Source organism: Pipistrellus hanaki (assembly GCF_964339955.1).
Source record: "Pipistrellus hanaki genome assembly, chromosome: X".
In the NCBI taxonomy this organism is placed as follows: Eukaryota; Metazoa; Chordata; class Mammalia; order Chiroptera; family Vespertilionidae; genus Pipistrellus; species Pipistrellus hanaki.
Window position 1 is genome coordinate 84,517,388 of NC_140524.1, and position 12,957 is coordinate 84,530,344.

Below are 12,957 nucleotides of genomic sequence, written 5' to 3' on the forward strand. Positions count from 1 at the left end.
CATTATCTGGAAGGATATTTCCCCTCATACCTTATCTTTTCTCCATTGCCATTTATTTTCATGAGTCATTACAATGTTTTTATTTGTTCATTTCCTAACTCACCAATTAATTTTTAAGCATCATAAAAGTCTTGATTTTGCATTTGAAAAATTTAAAATGCTTATATTTTTATTGGGGTGGTATTGGTTAATAAAATTATATAGATTTCAGGCATACAGTTCTAAAATATTTAATATGTATATTGTATTGTGGGTTCACTACCCAAAGTCAAGTCTTCTTGTATCACCATTTACCCTCTTCTATTTCCCCAACCCCCTTGTTGGTCTATGAGTTTTTGTTTGTTCTTTTGTGTGTGTATGGTTTTTGTTTTGTTTTGTTTTTGCTTAGTACCTTCACCTTATTCACCCAGTCTGCCAAACCCCTCTCTGGCAACTATTAATCTGTTCTCTAATACTAATAGGCCAAAAATCAAACAAACAACAAACAAAAAACCCCACAAGGAAATCTTACCTTTGTGACTGTCTGGATGGACCTGGAGAATATTATGCTAAGTGAAATAAGCCAGAGAAAGACAAATACTATATGATCTTACTTATACTGGAATCTAATGAACAAAATTACCTAACAAACAAAATAGACTCACAGATCCTTTTGAAATTTTTACTTCTTTCATCCCTGGTGCTCAGAGCATGGTATAAATATTGGTGAATAAAGCAATAATAAATCACCTCAATTAATTCTCTCAAAAGTACCAATATTCCCATTTTTGTGATTGAGGTCTAAGCTGCTAAAATGTTAAGTAATTTACCAAAGCTTGTAAGTAGAGATCCAATTCCAAAGCAGACTTGCCAATTGTCCTGCTACACAGCCTCTTTTCTGCAAAAACAAAATGAGGAAGCAGTCCTATTAGATCCTCATATTTTCTAATGAATCATTCCAGTATCTTTATGAACTTGTCTCCCCCCCTTGACATATATACACCATTTGGATAAAATTGGATTGATTCATATCACCTTTGGAAAGCTTATAATGCATATTTGTCCCAGCCACTGCCACAAAGGAAACAAGCATTTGTTTCCATTATGCACATGTTCAAGTTTATGCAGCTTATATTCTATCCAACATATACCGTTGTCTCTATATGTAGATCCTTCTCCTTCTAGATCACTTGCTCAGATGTCTTCTCAGACAAAACTCTTGGATTCATCATAACTAAATATTCCTTTATTTCACTACTATTAATAATATTCCTCTTTACTTTTTTATTAGTAATCACCTATTACTAATTTATTATATTACTAATAAATTACCTATTTTCTTATAAATGTACCTAGTGAGTAGAGAGAGAAATGCATTATTTGTATGAAAGAAAACAGTGATATTTCAAGTACCATAGAGATTTTTCAATAAGAAACCAGAAGTGCTCAGATTAAATAAAACCTATTAAGGAAAACTTGGGTATGAACTCCCAAATAAATATAAGCTCATTGAGTAAAATTCTCAATGTTTGTATTTCTAATATACTCTCTAAAATGTATTTTCCATTTGAAAACTCTTTAAGTAGCATGCAAAGTACTTTCCTATATTCCTCTCATTTAGTGTAAAGGGAATTGGTATAGAGAAGTGAAATTCAGATACAATCTATTACAAATAAAATGTTATATACGTAGTTAATAATATTTGTAATAACTATTGGTAGTATCACTTTGTAATAATATTTAAAAGTGTATTGGGACTATCATTTCATAAATTACATAAATGTCTAACCGCTAAGCTGTAACACCTGAAACTAATGTAAATATTATTTTTTCTGCCCTGGGCCATTTGGATATTTATAACTTCATTCAGGGGCCATACAAAAGTATCAACTTAAAAATTAGCCTGCTGTATTTGATCAAATATTTTATTAACTCACTGTAATGTTAGAGCAAATGATTTTGCTGCCTTTATATGGCCCAAGGACCAGATGTTCCACACCCCTGCTAATGTTACTTAACCGTGAGCAAACTAGTTGGCCATTTTTTTTAATAGCCTCAGTTTTCTCAACTGTAAATGAGAATAAAAATGTGTATCTCATAAGTTTGTTTTAAGAATTAAGAATGATTACCTGACCAATATTGCTAAGTCGTTGAGCATTGGTCCAGGAGCTAAGAGTTCACCAGTTTGATTCCAGGTCAGGGCACATGCCTGGATTGCTGGCCCCAATAGGGAGAATGCAAGAGGCAACTGATCAATGTTTCTCACTCATCCAGGTTTCTATCTATATTCTTCTTTCTTCCTCATTCTCTAAATCAATAAAAACATACTTAAAAAAAGAAAAAAATGAATGATAATGTGTGTGGTAATTCTTAGAGTCTCTGGCATATACTACACACATGTAAAGTGAGTTTTAAAGTAAAATTGAAGGTGACATGATGTAATTTTATATAAGTCAGAAAGAGAGAGACCAATAATGTATGATTTCACTTATATGTAGAATCTAAGGAACAACATAAATAAAATACAAACAAACTCATAAATACGGAAAACAGACTGACATATGTCAGAGTGGAAGGGGTCTCAGGGACTGGGTGAAAAAATGAAGGTATTAAACAAAACAAAACAAAACCAACAACTAAAACACAGACAACTCATAGCCCTGGCCTCTATGGCTTAGTAGGTAGGGTATTGACCAATGCACCAAAAGGTTGCCAGTTCCATTCCAGGCCAGGGCACATCTCTAGGTTGTGGGCTTAATCCACAGTAGGGGGGAGCCAATCAGTGTTTTGTTCTCCTGTTTGGTGTTTTTCCCTGCCTCTCTTTTTCTCTCTCTACCTCTCCCTTCAAAGACACAGACAGCAATATTATGATTATCAGAGGAAAAAGGGGGTGAGGGCAGGTAGAAAGGATAAAGGGGGGATAAATAGTGATGGAAGGAGACTTGGGGTGGTGAACACACAATATAATATATAGATGATGTATTATAGAATTTTACACTTGAAACCTATATAATTTTATTTACCAATGTACTCTAATAAATTAAATAATTTAAAAAATATATGGGCTATAAATAACAATATTTGTCCACAAAGGGGAATTGCTAAAACAAAAGGTCACTGGCCTTCAAAATCAAATATATGTGGACTCTACTCATATTCTCCAAGTTCTGTCTGTGCTACCTTTGGAAAATTACTCAGTTTCTTTCTTTCTGGATTTTCTTACCTTTAAAAATGAATTTAACAATGCAAATCTTGCAAGGTAGAAATAAGGTTTCAAGATTTGAAATATGAGGTTTCAATGTAATAGATGCACAGTTTATGTCAAAATATCAGGCATGAAGAAGGAATGTATCTTTAACATGAATATGTCTTCCTATTCTAATCTGTATTTTCAGTTTTTCACATTTTGTTAATGTCTGCAATTAGTAGGATGATTGAATTTTCAAACAATTTCAGAAAATGATGAAGTTTAAATTGATTACATTATTCTCTCTCTCTCTCCCCCCCCCCCTTTTTGATAAAGTTTTTGACGCTTTGCCACCCATGCGCTATCAGGAGACTATGACTACCATCCTGATGTGGATCCAGCAGTCAGAAAGCAAACTCTCTGTACCTCAGGTTACCGTCACTGAATATGAAATTATGGAGCAGAGATTTGGGGAGTTACAGGTCTGTAAATATTTGACTGTCTTAAACAATACAGTGTAGATTTCATATAACAAGAAATCACATGGGTGTAACCTTAATATAATATTAGAATTAAAGTACTTGTGGCAAGTACAATAGTTTTTCAGTTAGATAAATGAATATAAAAGACTTAAAATGCAATACATTATGTATTTGTGCTTATAAGATAAATATGCCATCTTAAAAGAAAGTGATATGGCCGAAACCAGTTTGGCTCAGTGGTAGAGCGTCGGTCTGCGGACTGAAGGGTCCCAGGTTCAATTCCAGTCAAGGGCATGTACATTGGTTGCGGGCACATCCCCGGTAGGGGGTGTGCAGGAGGCAGCTGGTTAATGTTTCTCTCTCATCGACATTTCTAGCTCTCTATCTCTTTCCCTTCCTCTCTGTAAATATCAATAAAATATATTAAAAAAAAAAGAAAGTGATATGGTCTACTTATGAAGTATATTCTTTCTCATTTAGTATATATTTTAGCCACATTTGGATTATTATAAAAGCTATGGTATTATTTCCTACCTTTGCCTGCTTACTTATTAATATTTCCAAACAGAAAGAGGTTAAATCAATGTAGTGATAAAATTAGTTTTAATTTAAACACTGGTTTTATGTAATATTGTGGTTAGTTATTTGGGTTTTAACAGCTTTATATTAGGAAATTAAATACTTATTTAGGAAATAAAGACAATAATTTGTGAGAAATTTTAGAATACTTTTCCTACTATTTATGAACAGTCTGGGTTGTATATTCAATCACATTTATAATATGTGAAAACATTCTCAGTAGTTATTTTTAGTAGCTGAAATAATATATCTGTATTTTGAGAATTACATTAAGAAAAAAAAGGTTAAAATTTAACTTTGTATATTGTTATTTTTAAAGAATTAAGCAATATTTCTTAAAATAGTAATTTTAAAAGTATTGTTCAAATACATTTCTAAAAACCATTTTCCAGTATACTATTTAGAGTATTTCCTGTAGTCTAAAAAAACACACCAAAAAACCTATAATTGTTTAATCTTCTTTTCACTTTATGTCGGTTTGTTTAATAATTGGGAATGATGCCAAATTTACCTTGGACAATATGTGACTTCATACAACTATAAGCATTTAGAAAAAGAGTACAAAGGTACAGCAACTAGGGGAGTGGATTAAGTATACAAGAAATGGCATATAGATGAATGGAAAAGTACATTGTTACTGAAAAGGCAGTGAAGATGAAAATGATATTTATAAATATTATTGAGAAAATATATTAACTAAAAAAAATGGAGTTAGAACTTGGCATCAAATGTTATACAAAAACAAAATGCCGCATATATTAAAAAGTTCAAAAACATTTTAATCATAAATTTTGTAGATATTTTTAATGTAAGTCTTTAAAAAGACATGATGACGAAGCATCAAAATCAGTGGAAGCAATCACAAAGATTATACATATATCAGAGACAATTTAAAAGAAAAATAAGACCAAAGAAAATATTTATTTGCATAAAAGAAAAATAAATTAATAAGAAAAATCACCAATAATACACATAAACGACCATTAAACCTATGAAAAATTATAACTCAAATTGTAAAGGATGAAGTACAAATGTACAAAATGAGATACCATTTTCCCATACTAAGTTTAAAAAATCTGAAATAGATAAGTGGAGGTCTGTTAGCAATGAGATACATTTTCACGTACTAATGGGAATGTAAATTGAATAACTGAGGAAAACTTTTCAGTACCTCCTAATAACATAAAATAATTCATTTAACTGTACACAGTAATACTATTTCTATGAAGTATGCATCTTATGGAAATAACCAGAATATACTCAGATATAGGCAGTTGATAGATCATAAACATAATTTACAGCAGTAGAAAACTCAGAATTAATTTTTAAAGCTAATAAAGGGAACTGGTGAAATGAACTAGAGAAGCCATTAAAATTTATGTTTTTGAAAAATAATGACATGGGAAAATGCTCACAGTAAAATGCCTGGCTTAAAATGTAACTATATGCATGCTAGATATTGTCTAAATAATTAATCAAGAGTAGCAGTTTAATGAAGTAAAATCAAATTAAATTAAAAATTAAATTACCATAAAACAGGGATAAGATATTATGTACCTGTAAAAGTTACATGTTTGATATACTTGGAGGAATTTTATTAGTCATTTTATATAAAAAAGAGGGAATAAATGTGTATGTGTTTATGATAAGATCAGATAGTATTTAATTACACAGATAAACCCTCAAAGTTTATATAAAATCATGTGTCGCATATAATGTATATTTTTCCAATTTTTAATCTTGAACCTTTATTACTTTATAACCAGAGAGTAACATTTAAATAAATATTGAGTAGAGGAATCCTAAAGATGGGCATCCTATTTATAAGGGATTACATAGGTTATACAGTACAAATATAAAACCAATGTTATAAATTCTCCCCAAAATTATTCTAGAATTTAACTATTGTATAATACTACAAGACAGACAAATGTCTTCTGAAATATATGAAACTTTAGTTAACTGGCATTAATAGACCATCTATCTGACAACATTCAGTTTTGACTTCACATATATCAATATAATTTAGTTATATTTTTCACTAGGGAGATTAGAAGTTGTCTTCTTAAAGGCTCAGTATGATTAACTTAAACTCTATTAAGTGTATAATAAATGCAATTATTCATAAACAGACATAATAGAATAAAATTAGGTGTGCTAAAACTCTGGTTCAGTAAGATATAATTTTGGATATATTTGACAATGTTCATAAAATAGGCATAGATTTTCAAATAAAATATTACTGAATATTGTGTAAATTAATCTTACGATAAAAAGAATTTAAATCATCAATAGTTTTCTGATGACTGATATTACATCATCTATTTTTTAGATGTTTGAATCACCTAGCTTTCATTTTAAGTACATTTAATTTAATTGGAGGTTGTTAATGAAACTGCGCAATGAAACATTATTTTTCATCAGTTAGTATACATGTACTTTCCTTTTTCAATTTGAAGGCTTTACAAAGTTCTCTGAGAGAACAGCAAAGTGGTCTAAACTATCTGAGCACCACCGTGAAAGAGATGTCAAAGAAAGCCCCCTCTGATATTAGCCAGAAATATCAATCAGAATTTGAAGACATCGAAGGCCGCTGGAAGAAGCTTTCCTCTCAGCTGGTAGAACGTTGCCAAAAGCTAGAAGAGCACATGGCTAAACTCCGAAAAATTCAGGTAATTCAAGTGTTTACTTTTTTGCCTTGGCCTCTGTGACTCCATTGGTTGAGCATCATCATATGTATCAAAAGGTTACCTGTTCAATTCCCAGTCAGGGCACATGCCCAGGTTGTGCGTTCTGTCCCTAATTGAAGTGTAGTATGGGAGAAAACTGATTGATATTTCTTTCTCTCTCGCTTTCCTTTTCTCTTTTTTTAAATCAATAAAAGTATTTTACTTTTTATATTATTTTTTGTCTAATGATGCATTATAAAAATTTAAAGGCAAATAACTTAATCTCAATAGTAAATTCAAAATCAGTAATAAGATCAAGAGATTCAAATCTCTCTCAAAGAAAAGAGTAAGAGTTCTGCTTAGATTTTTTTTAACATTATTTCCCCCCCACAAATACTTTGTTATTCAGCATATAAATAGAGAAGTTCTCTACCATGTAATATAATTTATCAGCATATTTTCCTTATATTTATATGTATAAGTTTGATCCCATCACATTTTACAAAACAGCTCCTACTGACTGCATTTATTTGAATGGTGCTACCATATTTTAATTACCCAAGGTGAAAATAGTAAACCAACGATTGCATTATAGTCTAAAGTGCTGAACCATTGTGATAGATACCAATACTGGGAAGGGTCATTGAAGCATCATAGCAAAATGAAAAATCATTGCAACAAGAAGCACTTGGATTTATATCCTTATACAGCTAACTTAGTTGTTTATTCTCACCTTTTACAAAATAAAAAGACAGAATTGTTCTAAAACATCCTTTAAAGTACAACATATTTTACAAATGTACACATGTACATGTTTTGACATATAAACATGTTTGCACATGAATTTACACACAGCCATAAAATCACATTTTTTTGCCAGTATCAGTGGTGAAAGAGGCTACAGATACATGGTTCTTGCTTTTATTCAGCCCACATTCCAGTGAAGGAAAATGATAAGTGTATTTGTCCCCTTTGTTTCTGTAACATATTACCACAAATTGAATGGCTTAAAACAACACAGATTTATTATTTTTCATTTCTGGAGGTCAGAAGTTTAAAACCAGTTTCAGTGGCTAAAGTCAAAGTATAGGTAGGGATCTGATCTTCCTGAGGGCTTTAGGAGAGAATCTATCTCCTTGTCATTTTTAGCTATTGGAAACTACATTTATTCCTTGATTCATGTCCCCACCCTCTTTCTTTAGGGCCAGCAGTGTAGCATCTTCCAGTTTTTCGAACTCTTACACTCCGGTTCCCCCTTAATAAGGACTTTTGTGATTACATTTTGCCCAGCTAGATAACCCAGGATAATCTCCCCCATCTCAAAATTTTTAACTTTCTCTCAACTGCAAAGTATCTGTAGCTCTGTAAAGTAATATATTCACAGGTTCCAGGGCATAGGGTCTGAAGATATTGGGAAGTCATTATTTAGCCAACACAGGAAGTAAATTACACAGTGTGGGAAATGTTGTCACAGTGAGGAGAAAAAAAAATACAACATAAACTGGGAGAGGAGATTATGAAATATTCTTGGAACATGGGTTATAGGGGCTATACATTGAACAAGTAGAATGTAGTCAACTAATGAAGTGGGATAAAGTTCCTGACAAAATGCAGCAGTGTGTTCAATTGAATGGAAGTGGTTCAGTATTGATAAGACAAAGATATGTTCGGAGATTGACAAAAGATAGGGTTGGAAAAGTAGTCTGGGAGTAGATAATGAATGGTCCCAAATGTCATGCTTTGGAATATGAATTATAACAGAATAGTGAAAGGGTTACAAATAATAATAATGTGGGACTGTTATTGGTATTTTAGAGGAGAGAAAATCTAATAATATTTGTGTTTTTAAAGCATCATTATAATAATAGGAAGGAGGAGGGAAGAATACTGACACCAAAATGCAGAATAGATTAGACTGGGTGAGATTGAGAGAGATACCAAAAAAGCCAATAATAAGGCCTGAACTAAGACAGTAGTGACAGGGAAGAAGTAAAAAACCAGACTTGAGAGATACCAGCAAGATGTGCTATTGAATTTTTTTGATTTAGTCAAATGCTTTTAAAATTCATTATCATTAATCATGTTGAAGTTGTAACTTCCAGTAAAGCACATATTTTCTATCAAAATTTAATTAAGGAAGGATAAACCAGCACATCTAGACAGCATAGTTGAATTGTATGGAAATAAAAATGTTTGAAAATTATACATTTGGAAATAGTAAAAAAAAATAAAAAAGCAGTTGGATGGGTGGGGAAGCAATGTGAAAGAATAAAGAAATATAGTAGCTTTTAATAATTTACAAAAAAAGGTCATTTTTGCCCAATTTTGACTTTAATCTGATAAGGTAAATAAGAAATTAGAAGCAAAAGTTTTCTCTTTACAGATGACAGAATGATGGTCTAAAAGTTCCCAAGTGGTGGAACTATTTAAACTGTCAATTGCCAAAAAACAATTTGTGAAAGTTCAGGTTTAGGGAGGCTATAAATACACCATTCCAGTGAGTTTATTGTTCATAGTTTATTTTATGTACTGTAAGGACACATGGTTAGTATTATAAGTTGTTTTGAAACTTAATATTTCTCTAGAGGGGGATATGATTTAATGTTCTTGAGAGTTACATAAATTTTTTATTTCTAACAATTGCAGATTTCATACAATAGTGCTCATACAGTAGATCATGAAAACACAGTCTTAGTAAAAGTATTATTTTCCTGAAGAGCTACTTAGAGACATCCTTCAAACCTGGGAATTGTTCCTGTGCTTGTGTTCAGACATATTACTGTAATGAATCGAGTTGAGAGAAATCAGCACCCCAATAATATTTAAAAATGGGTCTCTGATTCCAGAATCACATACAAACTCTGAAGAAATGGATGGCTGAAGTTGATGTTTTCCTGAAAGAAGAATGGCCTGCCCTTGGGGATTCAGAAATTCTTAAAAAACAGCTGAAACAATGCAGGGTAAGATTTGCATATGGCCCTCCTCATATGGAGATGTTTACATGCAAATGTTTTTTGTTGTTGTTACAGCTGTGGTTCTTAACCAGGGGTGATTTGCCCCTCCTAGAGGATATTTATCAATGTCTAGAGACATTTCATTTGTTACAACTTGGAGTTAGGTAGATGCTACTGGCATGTAGCTGGTGGAGGTTAGGGAAGCTTCTAAATATCCTGCAATGCACAGAACCGCTCCACAACAAAGAACTATCTAGTCTAAAATGACAGTAGTGCCAAGATTGAGAAACTGTGTTAAATCACTGAGAAACAGAAAAACATGACCTTTTACTCAATCTTAATTTTACAAAATTATTTTAATACCAGAGGCCCAGCTCACAGAATTGTGTGTGGGTAGGGTCCCTAGGCTTAACCTGTGATCAGGGCCATCTTTACCCCACTCTCCAGTCCCCTAGTCCAGTCCTGGCCGCTGCCCACCCTGGTTCCCCGTGGTTCTCTCTTCACCATCCATTGATCAGAGCCTGTGGGCCAGGGAGAGGAACCAAGAGGTCTGCCTTCCACTTGCTTGCCAGTCCCCAGTTCTGCACCACCACCACTGACTCAGGTTCCCCATTGTTCCCCATTTGCCATGATCAGAGCCTGTGGACTGGGGGGGAGGGACCAAGAAGTCTGCTTTCTGCCCAGTCCCCATTCTACCCTGCTGCCACCCACCCTGGTTCCCCTTTGGTGGTTCTCCATTGGCCATTCAGCGATCTCAGCCTGCGGGCCTGTGAGGGCCTGAGAGGTAGTCATTGCACCTCATAGCAACTGGTCAATCAGTCATTCTGGTTGTTCTGCCATTATGATCGCTGGTCTTTTGTTATATATGATAAAATTCAGTTTAATTTAAAGGTAAATATTCCTTTGAGCTATTAGTTATATTTTATTACAGATTATTAGTCATATTATATAGCTTTTTCCATATGTACTTAACTGTAGACAATATAAATTTTTGTTCCATTGATCTGTATGTCGTTTCATGTCAGTAATAGGCTGTTTTGGTTATTATGGCCTTGTAGTATAGTTTGAGATCAGTTAGCCTGATTCCTCCAACTTTGTTCTTCTTTATCAATAATGCTGTGGCTATTTGGGATCTTTTGTGGTTCCATATAAGTTTTTGCAATATTTGTTCTAATTCTGTAAAATAGGCAACTGATATCTTGATAAGAATTGCATTGAATCTGTAGATTACTTTGGGTAGTAAGGACATTTCAATGATATTAATTCTACCTATCTATGAATACAATATGTGCTTCCACTTATTTGTACCTTCTTGAGTTTCTTTCTTTGGTGTCTTATAATTTCCCCAATACATGTCTTTTACCTCTTTGGTTAAATTAATTCTTAGGTATTTTATTTTTTACATAATTGTAAATGGGATTGTGTTCTTAGTTTCTATTTCTGATAGTTCCATTACTGGTATAAAATTGCAACTGATTTCTGGATATTCATATTGTATCCTGCTACTTTACTAAATTCACTTAACAGTTATAGTAGTTTTTTGGTGTTATTTTTAGGGTTTTCCATATACAGTATCATGTCATCTGCAAATAATGACAGTATTTTTTCTTCTTTCCAATTTGAATGCCTTTTATTTCTTATTGTCTGATATGGTTGTGGCTAGAACTTCCACTATTATCACTATATATAAAAGCCTAATATGTTAAGTGTCCGACCAAGTGGCCAACTGACCAGTCGCTATGACATGCACTAACCACCAGGAGGGAAATGCTCCATCTGGTAGGTTAGCTTGCTGGTGGGGTCCAGCCTATCAGGACTTGGTGAGAGGGTGCCAGACTATGCCCTGGAGTCCTTCTGCGGTTCCTCCCCAGACACTGGCCCTGATCACAGGCCAGGAGGAGGGACCCCACCAGTGCATGAATAACGCCTCTAGTGTTGAATGATAATGGTGAAATGGAAATCCTTGTTCCTGATCTAAAGAGTAAAGTTTTTAGTTTTAGCCTATTGAATACGATATTGGCTGTAGGTTTATCATATACGGCCTTTAATATATTTAAGTATGTTCCTTTTATTTCCACTTTGATGAGAGTTTTTTTAAAAAATCATAAATGTGTGTTAGATTTTATAAAATGCTTTTTCTGCATCTGTTGATTTGATCATGTGATTTTTATTCTTCATGTTTTTATTAATTTGGGGATATTGTACCAACCTCATATCCTTGGAATAAATTCCACTGGATCATGATCATGATGTAAGATCTTTTTAATATATTGCTGGATAAGATTTGCTAATATTTTGCCAAAACTGTTTTGGCTCAGTGGATAAAGGGTTGGCCTGCAGACTAAAAGGTCCCGGGTTCTATTTTGGTCAAGGGCATGTACCTTGGTTGTGGGCACATCGCCAGTAAGCGGTGTGCAATAGGCAGCTGATTGATGATTCTCTCTCATCAATGTTTCTAACTCTCTATCCCTCTCTCTTCCTCTCTGTAAAAAAAATCAATAAAATATATTTTAAAAAAAGATTTGCTAATATTTTGTTGAGGATTTTAGCATTTTGTTCATTGGGGATATTGACCTATAATTTTCTTTCTTTGTAATATATTTATGTGGGTTTGGAATTAGAATAGTGCTTGCCTCATAAAATGAGCTTGAGAGTCTTCCCTCCTCTTGCATTTTTGAAACAATATTCAATATACCATTGTCATGCAGTAGGAAGAAAATAATCTAGCTGTTTATATATTTTTCTTTGCAAATAGAAGATAAAAACGGAATTCATGTGACACATAACCTTAACATCCATTGTGGTATACTGAATTGCTACAATATCCTGTGTTTGAAAACCAAAATTCTTTAAAAAAAAAACATAATGTGTAAAGTCCATGATTTTCACACATTTTAAAGCAAGAAATATTAAATTTGTTTCCTTTTATATCTAATTTAAGTAGAAATGCATGTTATTCCCTACTTCATTCATACCATAAGAACCTGTGAACATTTGTTGCAAGACATAATATATCTCAACCTTGTACATGTATTACTGTTACTTCAGATTTCAAAGGATACATTTCATGGATATTGTTGTGATTCCTAATTATATATTTCCTATGT

General features: G+C 32.9%; 1 protein-coding gene across 3 annotated transcripts in view; it reads left to right on the plus strand.

The window, feature by feature from the left end:
• DMD (dystrophin) overlaps positions 1-12,957 on the plus strand; it is a 2,141,216-nt gene that overhangs the window by 743,219 nt on the left and 1,385,040 nt on the right. For all 3 annotated transcript variants that reach the window (XM_084869361.1, XM_084869360.1, XM_084869362.1), the window contains 3 exons: positions 3,503-3,648; positions 6,687-6,899; positions 9,743-9,856. In XM_084869361.1, coding sequence (XP_084725487.1) covers positions 3,503-3,648; positions 6,687-6,899; positions 9,743-9,856 — 473 coding nt within the window. The remainder of the gene's footprint in view (positions 1-3,502; positions 3,649-6,686; positions 6,900-9,742; positions 9,857-12,957) is intronic.